This window comes from Papaver somniferum, unplaced genomic scaffold (genome assembly GCF_003573695.1).
Source record: "Papaver somniferum cultivar HN1 unplaced genomic scaffold, ASM357369v1 unplaced-scaffold_99, whole genome shotgun sequence".
Taxonomy (NCBI): Eukaryota; Viridiplantae; Streptophyta; class Magnoliopsida; order Ranunculales; family Papaveraceae; genus Papaver; species Papaver somniferum.
The window spans coordinates 5,395,958-5,415,961 of NW_020653081.1; the positions used below are offsets into that span (position 1 = coordinate 5,395,958).

Genomic DNA, 20,004 nt, shown 5'->3' on the forward strand with positions numbered 1-20,004 from the left:
GGGAGTGGTTGCATAATACTCTCTAATTGATATCTTGTACATAGTTTATTTTATTTTATTTTATTTTATTTTTTTCTGTACATAATTTATTTTTATTTTTCTTTTAGTTCTTTTTACGCAGTTTGCTTGGAATTTTCCAAGTACCTCAGTTTGAAGTGCTACCAGCGAAAAGATGCACTCGCAAAGATTTTGCAAGAGCCACTTGGAAGATCCACTAGAGGTTTGCTTAGCTCATTTTGGGTATGATTTTGATGATGATAGTGTTATATGTGAATTCAATGCTTTATTAGATTCCACAACACTGCCAGACACTAATAAATGGAAACCCAAACTAGAACTTCTAATTTTGTCAGAGTCTCGACTAGTTCTATTAGACGAGAAAGCTCCGACCTTGACCCTTAAGTCATTAAGTTCTAAAAAAAATTGTCTTGATGATATTGATAATGAAACCGTTTTAAATGATAATGGGTCTATGAGTCGTGATATTATTGCTCCATTGAGATATTGTTCCGCGGATGAATTTGAACCAATATTAGCTGGGGAATCATTCAGCTGATTTAGAACCTGATTTAGAGAGTGCTCTGCGAATAAAAACTGTCAAACAATCTTAACCTGTTGCTTATGGGAGTGATGTAATTTGCACTTACAATTTTCTTGTGGGAATGAATTTAAACATCTTTCTGGAGGTTTATAGTATTTGGAGGTGCATATTTCCAGCTGACCGGATTAGTTGGGATGATCCTCAACTTTTTAGACTCTATATATATGATTGGATGTCTACTTTGGGGTACCAACCTCACCTTGTTTGAGATTACATGCTATTGGAAAGTTGGGAAACAAATACATTTCGCTTCATGGAAGTCAACCCATCAGATTTGTTCCCTCTACTCTATCTCTTATTTTTATTGTTTGTTTTTGTATTTCCCATCTTAATTTCTACGTTGGATGACTCAATTACATTGAGGACAATGTAATATTTAAGTGTGGGGGAGTGGGTAATTATCCATATTTTTCCAGGTTTTCACTTTTCTTAGAATAAAAAAAAAAAAGAAAAAAAAAATCAATTGCATAATATCTCTGTTTTGCTCGAGGACTAGCAAAATATAAGTGTGGGGATGTTGATAAGCATGTATATGCTACATTTTATACCCATATTTATATTAGCTATGATACAATATTTTAGTTACTAATACTATTTTAGTGCTTTTGTAGAAAGTACAAGTGAATTCGATCATCCAGCGAATAAACAACAAAATGTGAGACTTAATGGTGTTTGCGACGAAAATGGAAAAATGTGGTTGGCCTGGTACTTCCATATATCAGCAACCACAATGATGAAATGTGGTTGGCCTGGTATTTCCATGTATCAGCAACCACAATGATCAATTATGCTGGCCTGGTATTTCTATATATCAACAACACTTATTATGCTGGCATGGTATTTCCATGTATTAGCAGCCGGGTTGGCCTGGTATTTCCATGTATCAGCAACCACAATTATGAAATGGGGTTGGCCTGCTATTTCCATATATCAACAACCACAATGATGAAATGAGGTTGGCCTGGTATTTCCATATATCAGCAACCACAATGAAAAAAATGACAAAATGTAGCTGGCCTGGTATCTCCATATATATCAGCAGATAAAATTGTTTCATAGGCGAGGCAGAAACACAACAAATGAATTGAAATCAAAGATATTGATGACGACATCAAATTGCATGCAAGATATTTTCATAGAATAATTTATTTGATTCTTTGATTAATGAAATAAAAAAGGGAAGGTTATAAGAAGGGTCGACTATTTGAGAGGAGAGCCCGGCCACAGGGCCGTAAGTAGAGAAGAGTTTTGAAGTTTTGTTTTCGATTCTTCATTTTTCATTAGCTAGATTTGATTTTAATATGTTTCTTTTGAGAAAGCCATGTCTAGCTAGAGTCATGTTAGGGTTTAGGTAGAAACCAATTTAATTGTGTAAACTCTACATTTATATGCTCAATAATGATTTGAATGACTAGTAGTTTTTCTTCATATGGCTTGGTATTTTATTGTTCATGTGATTTTCTTGATTATTTATGCTTTTCAATTGATATGGCGTGCTTTGGTTAAGTTCTTTGACGTGATATGCTTTAGGATTGATAGGTAATGCTTTAGAATCACTACCCATGAAGCGAAGAAAATTACAGCGGAGAAACAATATTTGAAAATGCATGGAATATATTTTTAATGACTAGTAGAATTTGCATAATTAATTGGTGGAAACCGAAAATCCTAATAACCCGCTCTCATTTTGTTTACTGTTAGAATTATTATTATTTCATTTTGTTCCAAATTTCTGAAAATCGTTCAAACATCATCTTGTCGATTAGTTAGTTTTGATATTAATTAGTAGTAGTATTTCACACTCCTCGTGGGAACGACCTGTACTTGCCATTGTTCTGCTAGTTAGACATGTGCACTTGCAGTATTTTATTGTAGGTTTCCCAACCTACCAAGTTTTTGGCGCCGCTGCCGGGGTGGTTGCATAATACTCTCTGATTGATATCTTGTACATAGTTTTTTTTTTTTTTTTATTTTTTTCTGTACATAATTTATTTTTATTTTTTTTAGTTCTTTTTACGCAGTTTGCTTGGAATTTTCCAGGTACCTTAGTTTGAAGTGCTACCAGCGAAAAGATGCACTCGCAAAGCTTTTGCAAGAGCCACTTGGAAGATCCACTAGAGGTTTGCTTAGCTCATTTTGGGTATGATTTTGATGATGATAGTGTTATATGTGAAGTCAATGCCTTATTAGACTCCACACACTGCTAGACACTAATAAATGGAAACCCAAACTAGAACCTCTAATTTTGTCAGAGTCTCGACTAGTTCTATTAGACGAGAAAGCTCCGACCTTGACCCTTAAGTCATTAAGTTCTGAATTTTTTGATGATATTGATAATGAAACCGTTTTAAATGATAATGGGTCTATGAGTCGTGATATTATTGCTCCATTGAGCTATTGTTCCGCGGATGAATTTGAACCAATATTAGCTGGGAATCATTTCAGCTGATTTAGAACCTGATTTAGAGAGTGCTCTGCGAATAGAAATTGTCAAACAATCTGAACCTGTTGCTTATGGGAGTGATGTAATTTGCACTTACAATTTTCTAGTGGGAATGAATTTAAACATCTTTCTGGAGGTTTATAGTATTTGGAGGTGCATATTTCCAGCTGACCGGATTAGTTGGGATGATCCTCAACTTTTTAGACTCTATATATATGATTGGATGTCTACTTTGGGGTACCAACCTCACCTTGTTTGAGACTACATGCTATTGGAAAGTTGGGAAACAAATACATTTCGCTTCATGGAGTCAACCCATCAGATTTGTTCCCTCTACTCTATCTCTTATTTTTATTGTTTTTTTTGTATTTCCCATCTTAATTTCTACGTTGGATGACTCAATTACATTGAGGACAATGTAATATTTAAGTGTGGGGGAGTGGGTAATTATCCATATTTTTGCAGGTTTTCACTTTTCTTAGAATAAAAAAAAAAAAAAAAATCAATTGCATAATATCTCTGTTTTGCTCGAGGACTAGCAAAATATAAGTGTGGGGTGTTGATAAGCATGTATATGCTACATTTTATACCCATTTATATTAGCTATGATACAATATTTTAGTTACTAATACTATTTTAGTGCTTTTGTAGAAAGTACAAGTGAATTCGATCATCCAGCGAATAAACACAAAATGTGAGACTTAATGGTGTTTGCGACGAAAATGGAAAAATGTGGTTGGCCTGGTACTTCCATATATCAGCAACCACAATGATGAAATGTGGTTGGCCTGGTATTTCCATGTATCAGCAACCACAATGATCAATTATGCTGGCCTGGTATTTCTATATATCAGCAACACTTATTATGCTGGCCTGGTATTTCCATGTATCAGCAGCCGGGTTGGCCTGGTATTTCCATGTATCAGCAACCACAATTATGAAATGGGGTTGGCCTGGTATTTCCATATATCACAACCACAATGATGAAATGAGGTTGGCCTGGTATTTCCATATATCACAACCACAATGAAAAAAATGACAAAATGTAGCTGGCCTGGTATCTCCATATATATCAGCAGCATAAAATTGTTTCATAGGCGAGGCACAAACGCAGCAAATGAATTGAAATCAAAGTGGGGTTGGCACATGCAAACTGAAAATGGGAGTATTTTATCTTTCTTACTTTATTACAAATATATTCCACCGGGAAAGATAATTTATTTGCCATGTGAAGAATTAATTGAGGAATATTTACACGTGAGATTATTTTGGAAATAAAGTAACTCTTTCTTCATTTGGGAGATTTTGGAAATAAGAGAGATTATTATTTCATTGGAAGAACGAGGTGGCAATACTATTTGGGGAAAGATACTGATGACGACATCAACTTGCATGCAATATATTTTCATAGAATAATTTATTTTGATTCTTTGATTAATGAAATAAAAGAAAGGGAAGGTTATAAGAAGGGGTGTCGACTATTTGAGAGGAGAGCCCGGCCACAGGGCCGTAAGTAGAGAAGGGTTTTGAAGTTTTGTTTTCGATTCTTCATTTTTCATTAGCTAGAGTTTGATTTTAATATGTTTATGGCTTTTGAGAAAGCCATGTCTAGCTAGAGTCATGTTAGGGTTTAGGTAGAAACCAATTTAATTGTGTAACTCTACATTTATGCTCAATAATGATTTGAATACTAGTATTTTTCTTCATTGGCTTGGTAATTTATTGTTCATGTTATTTCTTGATTATTTATGCTTTTCATTGATATGCGTCTTTGGTTAAGTTCTTTGACGTGATATGCTTTAGGATTGATAGGTAATACTTTAGAATCACTACCCATGAAGCGAAGAAAATTACAGCGGAGAAACAATCTGAAAATGCATGGAATATATTTTTAATGATTAGTAGAATTTGCATAATTAATTGGTGGAAACCGAAAATCCTAATAACCCGCTCTCATTTTATTTACTGTTTAGAATTATTATTATTTCATTTGTTCCAATTTCTGAAAATCGTTCAAACACATCTTGTCGATTAGTTAGTTTTGATACTAATTAGTAGTAGTATTTCACAATCCATGGGAACGACCTGTACTTGCCATTGTTATGCTAGTTCGACATTGTGCACTTGCAGTATTTTATTGTAGGTTTCCCAACCTATCAAGTTTTTGGCGCCGTTGCCGGGGAGTGGTTGCATAATACTCTCTAATTGATATCTTGTACATAGTTTTTTATTTTTTTATTTATTTTTTTCTGTACATAATTTATTTTTATTTTTCTTTTAGTTCTTTTTACGCAGTTTGCTTGGAATTTTCCAAGTACCTCAGTTTGAAGTGCTACCAGCGAAAAGATGCACTCGCAAAGATTTTGCAAGAGCCACTTGGAAGATCCACTAGAGGTTTGCTTAGCTCATTTTGGGTATGATTTTGATGATGATAGTGTTATATGTGAATTCAATGCTTTATTAGATTCCACAACACTGCCAGACACTAATAAATGGAAACCCAAACTAGAACTTCTAATTTTGTCAGAGTCTCGACTAGTTCTATTAGACGAGAAAGCTCCGACCTTGACCCTTAAGTCATTAAGTTCTAAAAAAAATTGTCTTGATGATATTGATAATGAAACCGTTTTAAATGATAATGGGTCTATGAGTCGTGATATTATTGCTCCATTGAGATATTGTTCCGCGGATGAATTTGAACCAATATTAGCTGGGGAATCATTCAGCTGATTTAGAACCTGATTTAGAGAGTGCTCTGCGAATAAAAACTGTCAAACAATCTTAACCTGTTGCTTATGGGAGTGATGTAATTTGCACTTACAATTTTCTTGTGGGAATGAATTTAAACATCTTTCTGGAGGTTATAGTATTTGGAGGTGCATATTTCCAGCTGACCGGATTAGTTGGATGATCCTCAACTTTTTAGACTCTATATATATGATTGGATGTCTACTTTGGGGTACCAACCTCACCTTGTTTGAGATTACATGCTATTGGAAAGTTGGGAAACAAATACATTTCGCTTCATGGAAGTCAACCCATCAGATTTGTTCCCTCTACTCTATCTCTTATTTTTATTGTTTGTTTTTGTATTTCCCATCTTAATTTCTACGTTGGATGACTCAATTACATTGAGGACAATGTAATATTTAAGTGTGGGGGAGTGGGTAATTATCCATATTTTTCCAGGTTTTCACTTTTCTTAGAATAAAAAAAAAAAAGAAAAAAAAAATCAATTGCATAATATCTCTGTTTTGCTCGAGGACTAGCAAAATATAAGTGTGGGGATGTTGATAAGCATGTATATGCTACATTTTATACCCATATTTATATTAGCTATGATACAATATTTTAGTTACTAATACTATTTTAGTGCTTTTGTAGAAAGTACAAGTGAATTCGATCATCCAGCGAATAAACAGCAAAATGTGAGACTTAATGGTGTTTGCGACGAAAATGGAAAAATGTGGTTGGCCTGGTACTTCCATATATCAGCAACCACAATGATGAAATGTGGTTGGCCTGGTATTTCCATGTATCAGCAACCACAATGATCAATTATGATGGCCTGGTATTTCTATATATCAACAACACTTATTATGCTGGCCTGGTATTTCCATGTATTAGCAGCCGGGTTGGCCTGGTATTTCCATGTATCAGCAACCACAATTATGAAATGGGGTTGGCCTGCTATTTCCATATATTAGCAACCACAATGATGAAATGAGGTTGGCCTGGTATTTCCATATATCAGCAACCACAATGAAAAAAATGACAAAATGTAGCTGGCCTGGTATCTCCATATATATCAGCAGAATAAAATTGTTTCATAGGCGAGGCACAAACACAACAAATGAATTGAAATCAAAGATATTGATGACGACATCAACTTGCATGCAAGATATTTTCATAGAATAATTTATTTTGATTCTTTGATTAATGAAATAAAAGAAAGGGAAGGTTATAAGAAGGGGTGTCGACTATTTGAGAGGAGAGCCCGGCCACAGGGCCGTAAGCAGAGAAGAGTTTTGAAGTTTTGTTTTCGATTCTTCATTTTTCATTAGCTAGATTTTGATTTTAATATATTTATGGCTTTTGAGAAAGCCATGTCTAGCTAGAGTCATGTTAGGGTTTAGGTAAAACCAATTTAATTGTGTAAACTCTACATTTATATGCTCAATAATGATTTGAATGACTAGTAGTTTTTCTTCATATGACTTGGTATTTTATTGTTCATGTGATTTTCTTGATTATTCATGCTTTTCAATTGATATGGCGTGCTTTGGTTAAGTTCTTTGACGTGATATGCTTTATGATTGATAGGTAATACTTTAGAATCACTACCCATGAAGCGAAGAAAATTACAGCGGAGAAACAATATTTGAAAATGTATGGAATATATTTTTAATGACTAGTAGAATTTGCATAATTAATTGGTGGAAACCGAAAATCCTAATAACCCGCTCTCATTTTGTTTACTGTTAGAATTATTATTATTTCATTTTGTTCCAAATTTCTGAAAATCGTTCAAACATCATCTTGTCGATTAGTTAGTTTTGATATTAATTAGTAGTAGTATTTCACACTCCTCGTGTGAACGACCTGTACTTGCAATTGTTCTGCTAGTTAGACACTGTTCACTTGCAGTATTTTATTGTAGGTTTCCCAACCTATCATATACAAGAAACAATTGAAGCAAAATCGGATTGATTCAAAAGAATTAGTTCATGAACATTTTAGCCACGATTTGCAAATATTGCATTCCTTAATTTATAAATGTATTTTTTCATGAGTATGAATCATACTTACCCGATTTTAGAACTTGAACCACTTAAGTTTGCAAACGGGTACGCAAACTTAAGTTCCGGACATTGGTCACAAGCCGACAGTTTGCAAACGGGTACGCAAACTTTAGCTCCGGACCAAACTCAGTTGAAACGGTTTGCGAACGGGTACGCAAACTTGGTTCCCGGACTTCAACAGTTAAATCAGTTTGAGAACGAGTATGCAAACTTAAGTACCCTGACTTAAACATTTGAATAAGTTTGTGAACGGGTATGCAAACTTCCGGACCTGAATTCCGTCAAAACAGTTCGTACATTAAGTACACAAACGGTAATGTATCCAGACATGAGTTTTATCTTAACTCCCATTTCAATCATTGAAACATTCTTAGAGGGCGACAATAGTTGTCTCACACAAGCTATTAGCTTATAAGCAATTTTCAAGCGATCGAATGATCAATACGAAACATTCCGAGCCTACATCAAATGACTGTCTCACACAAATCATGTAAGATGTTACTAGGTGATTTTCACATGATCTTATTTTGATTTTCGTCAAGAATAATGATGAACATGGTTAAAGCAAAAAACTTTCCAACACATATTTCGAGAAAGATATAAGCGAGTTAAACTCAGCTCGAAATATCAAATGTGTATAATGTAAAGTCTATATAGCTATACGACTTTGTATCAATAGAAGATACAATAGATTAGACTTCTGAGTGATAAATGAGTTCAAGTCTCCACATAACTTTTGTTGATGAAGTTCCACAAGCCCCCCTTAGTAGTTCTTCGTCTTTAATAGATGAACGCCGTGAAGTCTAAAGCTCAACTACACATTTTATCTTAATCCGAGACACAGTTATAAGTAGACTAGAAATCAAGACTTACAGTTTTGACAACTAAACTTGACAAACAAGCTTGAGATAGCAACACTTGCGAGTTCGACCGAGCAGTGCTCTAACAGCGATGACCTGAATTTTGGCATTTTCACTAATATGAGTGAAGATATGATAATAATCAAAGTATGCTCCACAATAATAATTATAAATAATCTTTTGATATGGTGGATTACAAAAAAAACTTGAAGTGAAGATATGTATACGAGATATCGTTTTAACTTAGTTTAAAGAGAAATAGTAGTCTCATAAGAGACATAAAATCCGAATTGGACAAAAGTAGTAGTTTCACAAGAGATATAAAATTTGAATTGGACAGAACGTACCTGTCCTTCAATTTGCTGATGTGGCTGCTGAAGTTGGGTCCTTGCATAGGGTTGCGGTTGCGACATTCGATAGTACGACTCTTTCAAATGAAGTTTGCATGAAGATGTCTTCCTCCTTCTTTAGTACCAGCACCCCACATTCAAATTTATAAATGCCAGAGTTAGGAATAACTTTTTCTCCATCCCTAACAACGGTTTCCTCACCTGACATAGTTAAGTATATGGTATAGCTATGAACACTGTAAGCAACCATGCGAAAAGTTCCAGTAATCTCTTGTCTAGCCATGACATAAATTGTCTAAAAGAAAACACAACGGAGTTGGTACCAGTGGGTTGTGAGCGCACCAGGGGATGTCATAACCCATCATTTTTACAGTACTGCGTATTCACTTTAGTTGTTAGCATCAACCTCAGCATAGAACCTTCTCGAAAATAATATGCAAAAAGCATGACATAATGAATATGACACAAGAACAAAAATGTAGAAATTCATGTCCTTTATAAGAAAAAAAAGTTGTTGTATCCATTAAATGGGTGTACATTTAAAAATACTTCTATGGTCATCATGCCTGTCCAAACCCCAACAATTCTTTTTCCCCTACTATTAACTACTCTGTAAAAGACACAGCGTAGTGAATATGGAATAAATGACATGTGATATCTAGCGTCCAAGCATCAATAGTGTCAACGATGCAGGTAAACAAAGGTATTTCTCAAGCAAGAGAGTTGGTGTTTAGCTGACAAATCGAAAAATCTGATCTCTAAGTTTTTCTTTAGCTAGATGAAGGTTAAATTCAATCTAAAATCATATATTTAATTATATACTCCACTTAGTGTTATAAAAATCTAAGTGTATACTAACAATTAAGGTCGGTTACTTGATAATCCGTTGGAACTTTATCTCTTTGACTGAACAACAATAATTTAAAGTTTAAAATTTTTAGATTGCATCCATATTTCCTAGCACAAGGAGAAAAAAAACAAATACACTAAAGAAATGGAAACAACAATTACAGTTAAAACAAATGGCAAAGAATCAAAATAAATTAAAAGATAGGTTTTGTATGTCGAGATTTTATCTCAAAATAAAGATTAGAATGATATGCTTATAGATTTAAACTCCGATCATGAATCGATAACAAATTCGAACTTAAATTAATGGAAGTAATTAGGTTTTTCAAATCGTAGTTTTTTTTTTTTCAAAAATTGATTTCAAAATGAATAAAGTGATAGTTCCGATCAAATTAAACGATAAGAATATACTAAACTTACCTTTGAAATCGATATCAACGATGAACCTTCAAACAAATTGGTTGACAATTGAATCCGTTAGCTTTTCCCCTAAAGCTTCAAGAAAAGGTACTGATGATGACGATTTAGGTTTTTCAAATTAAATTTTGCTTAATTATCAGATTTACATTTGGGAATAGAATTTTCACCAAGACGAGATTAGCTTTTCGGATCTATTCTACGAGAGAGTTGTTTGAGTTTCGACATAGGAAAGAAAATGAATGAACAAAAATTGAATTATGATGAAAAAAAACCAACACATTTTGCTGATGGGTGTTTTTGTCATTGTACAAAAATGTTTTGGATTGAGTCATTCAGAAAAGGATTAACTCGTTTCAAATTGTGCAAATTTGGATGCCCCGGTGTTAGGCTTTGGGAGGCAGGACTAAAACGTCTAAAACCCAACGTATTTGAGATTAAACGTTAATTTCTTGATTGAATTATAATGAAAAAGAAACAACACATTTTGATGATGACTGTTTTTGTCATTGTAAAAAAACATTTTGGATTGAATTGTTCAGAAAGTTTCAAATTTGGATCTCCCAGTGTTAGGTTTTGGGAGGCAGGACTAAAATGTCTAAAGCCCAACATATTAATCGTTAATTTCCTTCCCATAGGAAAGCCACCCGATTGACTTTCCTGGTCATATTAGACTTTCAAAAGTCAAATACTTCAAATTGAACTGAACTCAAGCCGGACCCCACAACTGTTGTTTAACCAATAGTCACAAATCTAAATCAGTAAACACAGAATTTCACCATCCCAAACCTCAACAAATCCAACAAAAACCCTAAAACCAGAGACACTCACAGATACAAGAACCAAAATTTTGAAAAAGAGATTTTAATTTTACGAAAAATTCATTCAGAACCAACACAATTATTTACAGTCAATTGTTCCGGTTCATACTTCTTCTTCTTCTTCTGCGAGAGAGGTGCCAAGAAACCAATTTTAGGGATTTCTAGGGTTTAAAAACTGAATCCCTGGAGTACTCACAGGTCTGAATCTCTCTTTATACTTCTTCTTGTTTCTTATACGGACTTTCTCTTCGTTGAACTTATGATTGGTTTTGAGTCTTTATGGATCTAATTAATATGTTTGATTTTTCATGTTGTTTTTGTATTGGATGAATTGAAGGTATTGCTGAATGCATGTATTTTGATTTGAACAGTTATTAGGATCCTAATTACATTGTTAAGTTATGCTTCTTCGTTGATTCATATTAATACAGTAGGGAACGGACATATAGATTTGTTGTTCAAACATAATAATAGTTGTTTGTACGAATCAGATTGCAATTCCAAGAGACAACTGAGTAACTGATCAATAACTGCTCTTAATGACTAAGCAATCACACGGGCATTTATCATCGTATTCCTGACACAAGCTTTCTGTTATGTAAGTAGACTTAGTAGAGACCTAATTTGTGTTCGGATACTTTGTAGGGAGCTTGAAAAGTTGAAGGAATTTGTGTAGAATGGATGGGCTGGAAAGCATACGGAATTATGTGAAAAGGAATATGGATGATTCACCAGATAGGAAAGGTGATAGGGCTGGAGAAGAGGAAGATTGGGAGAGTAGTGATAAAAGGAAACATCGATCGAGCAAGTCCAGAAAGCACACTAACGAAGAAGATGCAGAAGAATGGGATAGTGGTGGAAAGAGAAAGAGTACCGGGGAAAGAACTGAGAGCAGGAAAAGGTCGGGGGGATCGAGTAGAGCAGGCAGTGGATATGAAGATGACTATGATGCAAGAAAAGATGGAAGGTCCAAGCAGCCAAAGAAATACCTGGAAGAGAGGAGTGACTGGAAATCAAGCAGTGGATTTCAGGATAGAGAATCAGAAAGCAGTAGAAAAGGGAGAGATGCTTCAGGGAGTAAAGGGTTTGTGGAAGCTGATGAGAATGAGAGGAATTCATCAAGGAAAACGAGCTCAAAACCCTCTAGTCATGAGGGTTCCCAGAGCAAGAGTAGAAGTAAAGTTGAAACTTCTCATGACGGAGAGCTTGATAAGAATTCTGATAGAGATTCTAGGTATCATGAAAGGAAAGAAAGCAGTAGAGATAAAGTTCAGGAATCTCGTGAGCAAGACAGAAATCCTAGGAGAAGATGGGATGAGTCTGACTCTGTTCGATCAAAACAAGAAAGTAATATTGGTGAAAAAACTGACCTCAGGAGTGGCAAAACTCCTGATGCTAAGCAGGGGAGTTCGAGGGAGAGAACTGTTGACTCAAGAAATGAGCATAGCGACAGCAAATGCAGGTCTGTTGATCCATCCAGTGATAAAGGAACTAAATCCAGCTACGGTGAAGAGAAAAGGGTTGAGGTGGAGAGGAGTAGGAGCAGAGGCAGGCCTGAGGCTCAAGAAGAAGAAACTAGAAATCGCGAAGAGCGATCAAGTAGTGATAAAGCTAAGAGGTTGGGAGAAAAATCAAATGGGTTGGCAGAGGATGTGGAATCTGTTGCTAATAGGTCTAGTAACAGGCCTCATGGGGAAAAACCTGACAACCAAAGCCGGGAAAGATCTGTAAATGCAGAGGAAGATGGACATGCAAAGTCAAGAGATAGAGTTGGGAGGGAAGTGAGACAGTCTAGAAGGTCACAGAGTCCTGCGAGAGGTGGAAGGCGTCGCCCAGAATCAGATGACTCTGGGTCAGACAATGACAGAAGTACTGGTCACAAGAATTTAGACAGAGAAAAAGAAAGTTATAGGGATGACAGATCAAAAGGAAGGGATAGTAGCAGCTGGAGTGATAAGAATAGAGATTGGGAAGGTCCTAAGGACAGTTGGAAACAGAAGAATGAAGAGATAATAGATGGAGATGGGAATTTTGACCGTGAAAGGGAATGGGAATCACAGAGGAGGGAGCGTGAGAGGATTGATAGTGAAATCTCTCTACATCGACCTGTATATAGGAAAGGTAGAGGCAGGCTTGATGGCGGAAATGGAGCTTCTGATTCAATAGAGATTCGACCCAAGCCATCTTTTGATTTTGGTAGGGAAGAGTCTGCATCAACATTTGCTGGTAGGAAAACTGAAACCGGACAACAGACTAGTTCCATCACTGCAACAAATGACGAAGATTGGGCATATCATCAGGAGGGAAGGGCAAGAATGGCTGAAGTTTATGGTGCCACTGATGGGTATCCAGATGATAGTTCCTCGCACGTAATAATAGACGCACAAGGCGGGAAAGGAAGAGGGCAAAAGCCACTTTTGGGTTCTAATCGAAGTGTTGGCGGCCAGAGTTCAAGTGTCGGTTCACAACCAGCTCAATTAGGAAACAACCAGGGATCAGTCCCTTTCAACAGAACTCCCATCCAGGGGCCAAAAGGGAATAATAGACTTGGGAGAGGAGGAAGAGGTAGAGGGCAAGGACGTGATGTGCCACGTGTTGGCTTACAGATGCCTATGATGGGACCTCCTTTTGTCCCTTTAGGGTTACCACCTGGACAAATGCAGGCCCTTGGTAGCAGCATGTCTCCTGCTCCAGGTCCACCGATGGGGCTTGGTATTATGATGTCGCCATTTGGTGGGCCTAATATTTGGCCAGGAGCTCGAAGTGTTGATATGAACATGTTAGCTGTTCCACCTGGTCTTTCACCTATCCCGCCTGGACCTAGGTTCACTCCAAACATGGGAACTGGCCCAAACCCAAACATGTTTTTCAACCAACCACTCCCTATGAGAGGAGTAAACCCTAGCATATCTGGCCCTGGTTTTAACACTATGGGAACAATGGGACGAGGGATGCCTCAAGAAAATGCTCCGGCAAACTGGGGTCCTCCAAGAATGGGTGGGCCTCTTGGTAAAAATCCTTCAAGAGGCGAGCAGAATGATTATTCTCAGAATTTTGTAGATACTGGTAAGAGGCCCCAAAATTTCATTAGGGAGCTGGAGCTAACTAATACTGTGGAGGACTACCCGAAACTCCGAGAGCTTATTCAGAGAAAAGACGAGATTGTGGCGAACGCGGCTACACCACCCATGTATTACAAGTGCGACTTGCGCGAGTTTGTTCTGTCTCCAGAGTTTTTCGGTACCAAGTTTGATGTCATTCTTGTAGACCCTCCATGGGAAGAATATGTTCATCGAGCCCCTGGTCTTGCCGACCATATGGATTACTGGACATTCGAAGAAATCTTAAACCTAAAGATTGAGGTAGTGGTCTTTGCTCCACTTCCTTAGTGCACTGTGATATAGGAATCTTTAATATGTTTCAGCTTACACTTCTGAATTATACTCTAAGCTTGCTCCCACTGTTTTCAGGCAATTGCAGATACACCTTCCTTCATCTTCCTGTGGGTTGGTGATGGTGTGGGTCTTGAGCAGGGCCGCCAATGTTTAAAGAAGGTATATAAAAGTTTATATTGCATGAGCAGTTTTTGTTTTGTTTTGAGGAGCCTATGCAACTAAAAGACCACTGAATGGTACATCTTAGAAGTTGAATTATTACATCTTAGAAGTTGGATTAATTGTCAGGAAGTACACGTTTTCTTGGGAATTAGGGTCTGCTCTTTAGCACTTCTAATTAGTAGCTATATTACTTGTTCTGGAAAGCACAAAGCTAGTTGCCTTGTACCACACAATTTATCTTTTTCTTTCTTCCCAGATGAATGTGTTGGTCCTCGTTGTTTTCTACTTTTTGTTATATCTATTTAAGTTTTCCTTGTAGTGGGGTTTCCGAAGGTGTGAGGATATATGTTGGGTGAAGACCAATAAAACACATGCAACTGCTGGCTTGCGTCACGATTCCCGTACATTGTTTCAGCACACAAAGGTTAGCTTTTAGTTTGTTGATACTCTAAGAAAAAGAAAGCATATTGTTCATCCCTTCCTTTTCACCTTTCAGATTATAGGTGTTCTATTGTCTGGCCTGTTTCCTAAAATATTTAGCTCTTATTTCTGTGATAAAAGGAACATTGCTTAATGGGAATTAAGGGAACTGTTCGTCGAAGCACTGACGGGCATATTATTCATGCCAACATCGACACAGATATAATTATTGCTGAAGAACCTGCCTATGGTAAGTTTTTACTTTCATTTACTTTTGCTGCTCCGCTAATTTTCTGCTATTTGTGTGTTTCGTTAGCATCTATGTTTTTAGACTTTGTGTGGAGCTCTCATTATCTTGCTTTAATATTTAACTCCATAATCACTGTGAATTTGTTGTCATTATCTTTTCTGCTCTGGGTCAAGATAAGAAATTTTTTTGCTGTAGACTTTCTCCTGTTTGGCGGAACTTTCGCTAAAAGGAGTAAGGCGTTTTTTTATCTCTTCCAACATTTTCAGTGATGGCCTTGGGAAGATTTACATATTTCTTATTCCTATTTTTTTTTCTCCTTTTTTGAAATGCTAGGGTAGATATCATTTGGCAGCTTACTGTGTCACCCTTAAACTTTGAAATGACAAACTGACACAGCTCAACTGATTAACTATTATCTATTATAATTTAAAATGTATTATCAGAGGGGTTTTAGCTTGTACTTTAAATGATTGTCTACTTAATAATTGGCCTCTCCGACTTTCCTTTCGTTCGAAAATGCTGTAATATTGTAGTATTGGTGCTTTTTTTTATTTGTACAGAAGGGCAACCATATAAATATTTCTTAACCGCAAAGGTTAACTAGCCTTTCAGTTTGTTTGTATTCTATCAAAGGAAATTTACTTACTGCTTCCTTCCACCTTTGTCTGGCCTGTTTCCTGAAAAAATAAAATAGCTCTAATTCCTGTGGTAAAAGGAACATTGCATAACGGGAATAAACGTTCGTCGAACCAGTGATGCGCAATAACCTGCTTATGGCAAGCGTTTTGTTCATTTAGGACTTCTGCTGCTCTGCTATTTTCTTTGACCTTCTGCTATCTGTATGTCACGTTTAGCATCTATGTTTGTAGACTTTTTGGACCTTCCTCAACCTACTATACTTTGTGCAGGCTCAACAAAAAAACCTGAGGATATTTACCGTATCATTGAGCATTTCTCTCTTGGGCGTAGGAGGCTTGAGCTCTTTGGTGAGGACCATAACATCAGGTCGGGTTGGTGTACTGTTGGAAATGGATTGTCTTCCTCTAACTTTAATGCTGAGGTACGTTACCTTTGTACTCTAGGGAACATGTAGTGAATCATACTTCTGTACCTATTTACTTTTTTTTACTTGATGATGTTGCCTTTAAGGGGTGTAGGGCACCACCTAACAAATGCTTTGCCTAAAATACTTTCTTTTCTGGCGCATTATTCGTTGCTTGCAGGCATATTTGAGGAATTTTGCTGATAAAGATGGAAAAGTTTGGGTTGGAGGAGGAGGACGTAATCCCCCACCAGATGCACCTCATCTTGTATTAACAACCCCAGATATAGAAAGTCTTCGACCAAAATCACCGCCTCAGAAGAATCAGCAGCAGTCATCATCTCTGTCGCTGACATCCATGAATACCGCCAACAGAAGACCTGCCGTTAACTCCCCACAGAACCCAAATGTTCTCACTCTGAACCAAGAAGTCTCAAGTTCCACCCCTCCGACTCCTCTTCCTTGGGCTTCTTCGCCAATGGGGGTTGGCTTGAAAGGAGCAGGACCAGATGCTGTCAACGTTATGCTTTCTAATGATAATTTTTTTGATAGTTATGCATTTGGTAACAGTAACAACTTGCCGAGCGCACAAGTAAATGTAGATCACCGAGAGGCCGAGTCTTCTCATGGCCCTGGCGCCGCTGCCAACATGTTGTAACTTGTAACTATAATATAACACCGATAATTGTGGTGTTATCTGAGAAACATTGTAATTCAATTTATTTCTCTATCTTCACATATAAATAAATGGAAAAGTAAATGTCTTTGTACCAACAAGAACCAATCCCGACACCAAAAGGGCCGAAACTTGATTCACACCCGAATTAGGAAACTAGCCCGTTTCAGGAAAGTTTATATATATATATCTAATAAATAGAGAAACTTAACCGCTTTCTTAGACACAAGCATATCAGACCGCAATCTCAGAGTGTCTTTGTTCCAAAATCTATCGCGTGTCAGGGCCAAAACTCAATTCACATCCGAATTAAGAAACCAGGCCGAAAGAGGAAACCGGCCCGCATTATTGTTTTCGGGAAAGTGTTTTAACCTTAACCGGCTTTCTCAAAAACCAAATATTACAAGAAAAAAAACCTAAGTATACAGACCTAAATTTCGTATTTCGGCAAATTTCCGTTTGATTTTCATCCATGGCTAGACATGAATTTGACGCTCATCACCATAAACAACATGCTAGATATTCAAAGTTTCGACCTGGTGATGATGAAGAGGAAGGTGAAATTCTCGAGGAGGAAGAAGATCAATATCTGGTAATCACTTTTCCCTTTTATCGGATTTTTTTTATTCTGTTCTTCTATTGAATAACTTTTTATGATTAATTTTTTTTCTTTTCCAAAACCTCAATTATGACTAATTAATTAATGTCAAACAAAAGACTACTTTGTGATGAAATTACAGGCGAAAGTGTTTAATTAGGGGGAAACTTGGAAGAGTAATCACCGTTTAATTAGTAAGACCTATTTACAAATTTATATATAAGTTGATATTGTATGAGTTCTTTTTGGGGATGCATAAGGACTTATCTGCTTTCTGACCTTTTCAGGGAACTAATTATGAGAGGTGGCATTGAGGATCGAAGTCTTGTGGGGATGGATTTATAGGGGACATGCATGTTGATTATGATTCGAGAAAACGCAGGAAGGTGGATGATCGAATTGAGCATTGTAGTCCAGATGTTTGGGATATGTAAGGTTGCAGTCAGGAGATGGTATTAGAGAAATAGAGAAAGAGGCATGACAGGAAGGATGTTCAGGAGAGGGGTACAAAAAGGGAGTGGCAGAGGGAGAAGCATGGCAGCTAAGACATTCGGGAGAAGGAGAGGCGTGGCTGTAAGGGTATGGATTGGAATCGGGACATGAAAAGTAGAGAAAAGAAGAATATTAGGCATCGAGAACATGAGCAGTTAGAACATTGTGATGAAACAACAAGATATGCAGAGAAGGATGTTGCTTGTGAGGAAACTGTTGAACCGAAACTTTCTGAACTGGAAGAAGAAGAGAATATTGATAGAGTTGAGGAAAGCAGAAAAAGAAGGCAAGCAATTTTGAAAAAATACAAATATAAAAAACTAGAGTTACAAAATCAGGTTCAACCTCAACCTGAGGTCCCAGAAAAAGAAGAAAATGCTTCTCTACCTATAGACAAGGTACTGGGGCACTCTTCTCTTACTATTAGTATTGTTCCTGAACTTTCAGATTGTAAGGATGTTGTCCCAGATGTTGATGGTGTTGACTCGATATTCTCAGTAGGGAAATCGCCGCTACCAAGTATAACGGCAGTTTCTGAGAAGACTCAAGGTGCTGAGGGAGTGGATTCTGGTGCTTCAAAGAGGAAAGGAGATGGTTTACAAGTGAAAAGAAGTGGGCCCAATGATAATTGGGATAATAAACATGGGCATTATAACTGTAAAGCTGGAGATATACTTGTCAGCATGTATGAGGTCACTGCTAAACTTGGGAGTGGTGTTTCTTCCACTGTTGTTCACGCCAAGGATCTCAAGGCAGGGAAACATGATCCAAAAGAAGTTGCCATAAAGATCATATACAATAATGACATCTTGAGCAAAGCTGATCAACTAGAGCTGGTTATATTAAAGAAGCTAGCTGCTGCAGATCCAAAGGATAGATCGTACTGTGTACGATTACTCTCAAGTTAAGCATAGGAATCATCTTTGTTTAGTTCTTGAATCACTTGATTCGAGTCTACGTAAGATTATAGATCATAGCACTGGCCATCAATTAACTGTAGTGATGGCTTACACGGAACAAATGATTATCTCATTAAAGCATCTCAAAGAGTGTGGCGTTCTGCATTGTGATATAAAGCCAGACTAGTTAGCAAGGCGAAAAATAGTATAAAAGTTTGTGATTTCGGTGTTTCCATGTTTGCTGGGAAAAACAAAATCACGCCATACCTCATCAGTCGCTTCTACCGTGCACCTGAAGTAATTCTAGGTTTATCCTATAATCATCCTGTGGATATGTGGTCTGTTGGTTGTTGTCTGTATGAGCTTTACTCGGGGAAGATCCCTTTTCCTGGTCGATCAAATAATTACATGATTCGGCTCCACATGGAATTAAAGGGTCCTTTTCCTAGAAAGATGCTCTGAAAGGGAGCTTTCACTGAAAAGACGAGGGTACCCAAATACACCGCAATTTTTTTGTTTTAACCTATACGTCCTCTTACCGAAAGTGATCGTCTATGGACAGAGTCGAGACAATACAACAAACCGGTATTTACACTTTGTATGATTGTCTACAGATACGAGATCGAGGCACTACGACTACCAAAGTGTGATATTTGATAATAGGTTCAGACTTAACCAAACTCTATAGGATCACATCATGTATATCGGAGTTAACGTAAAGTACAATTTACTTTAAATTATATAAACAAATATAATTTCGGAAAACAAAAATAAATCACATAGCAAGATTTTGTTAACGAGGAAACCCCAAATGCAGAAACACCTCGGGACCTAGTCCGGAATTGAGTACTCTCAGAATTAAGCCGCTATACAAAATCTACACCAACTTCGTATATTTGAGACCAATAAACTACCCCTAGTTCACTT

The 20,004-nt window shown here is 36.9% G+C and overlaps 2 protein-coding genes and 1 long non-coding RNA gene across 5 annotated transcripts; 2 read left to right on the forward strand and 1 right to left on the reverse strand.

Annotated features, from left to right (window-relative positions):
• Positions 1-8,749: 8,749 nt before the first annotated feature.
• LOC113346349 lies at positions 8,750-10,527 on the reverse strand. Its single transcript, XR_003358489.1, has 3 exons — positions 10,326-10,527; positions 9,054-9,431; positions 8,750-8,802 (listed from the first exon to the last, which is right to left on the reverse strand). It is a non-coding gene; the product is annotated as an uncharacterized LOC113346349 (long non-coding RNA).
• Positions 10,528-11,085: 558 nt separating this feature from the next.
• LOC113346327 (methyltransferase-like protein 1) lies at positions 11,086-17,186 on the forward strand. Its single transcript, XM_026589869.1, has 7 exons — positions 11,086-11,341; positions 11,789-14,505; positions 14,614-14,697; positions 15,020-15,124; positions 15,262-15,370; positions 16,279-16,430; positions 16,594-17,186. The coding sequence occupies exons 2-7, from the start codon at positions 11,821-11,823 to the stop codon at positions 17,068-17,070; spliced, it is 3,612 nt and encodes a 1,203-aa protein (XP_026445654.1). The 5' UTR covers positions 11,086-11,341; positions 11,789-11,820; the 3' UTR covers positions 17,071-17,186.
• Positions 17,187-17,479: 293 nt separating this feature from the next.
• Positions 17,480-19,312, forward strand: LOC113346333 (serine/threonine-protein kinase PRP4 homolog). 3 transcript variants are annotated; one of them, XM_026589875.1, is made up of 3 exons: positions 17,480-17,680; positions 17,806-17,880; positions 17,974-19,312. In XM_026589875.1, the coding sequence occupies exon 3, from the start codon at positions 18,268-18,270 to the stop codon at positions 19,084-19,086; it is 819 nt and encodes a 272-aa protein (XP_026445660.1). In that variant the 5' UTR covers positions 17,480-17,680; positions 17,806-17,880; positions 17,974-18,267; the 3' UTR covers positions 19,087-19,312. The 3 variants fall into 3 exon arrangements, with proteins under 3 accessions (XP_026445660.1, XP_026445661.1, XP_026445659.1); XM_026589876.1 differs by having other exon boundaries at positions 17,829-17,880; XM_026589874.1 differs by having other exon boundaries at positions 17,480-17,880.
• Positions 19,313-20,004: the final 692 nt, after the last annotated feature.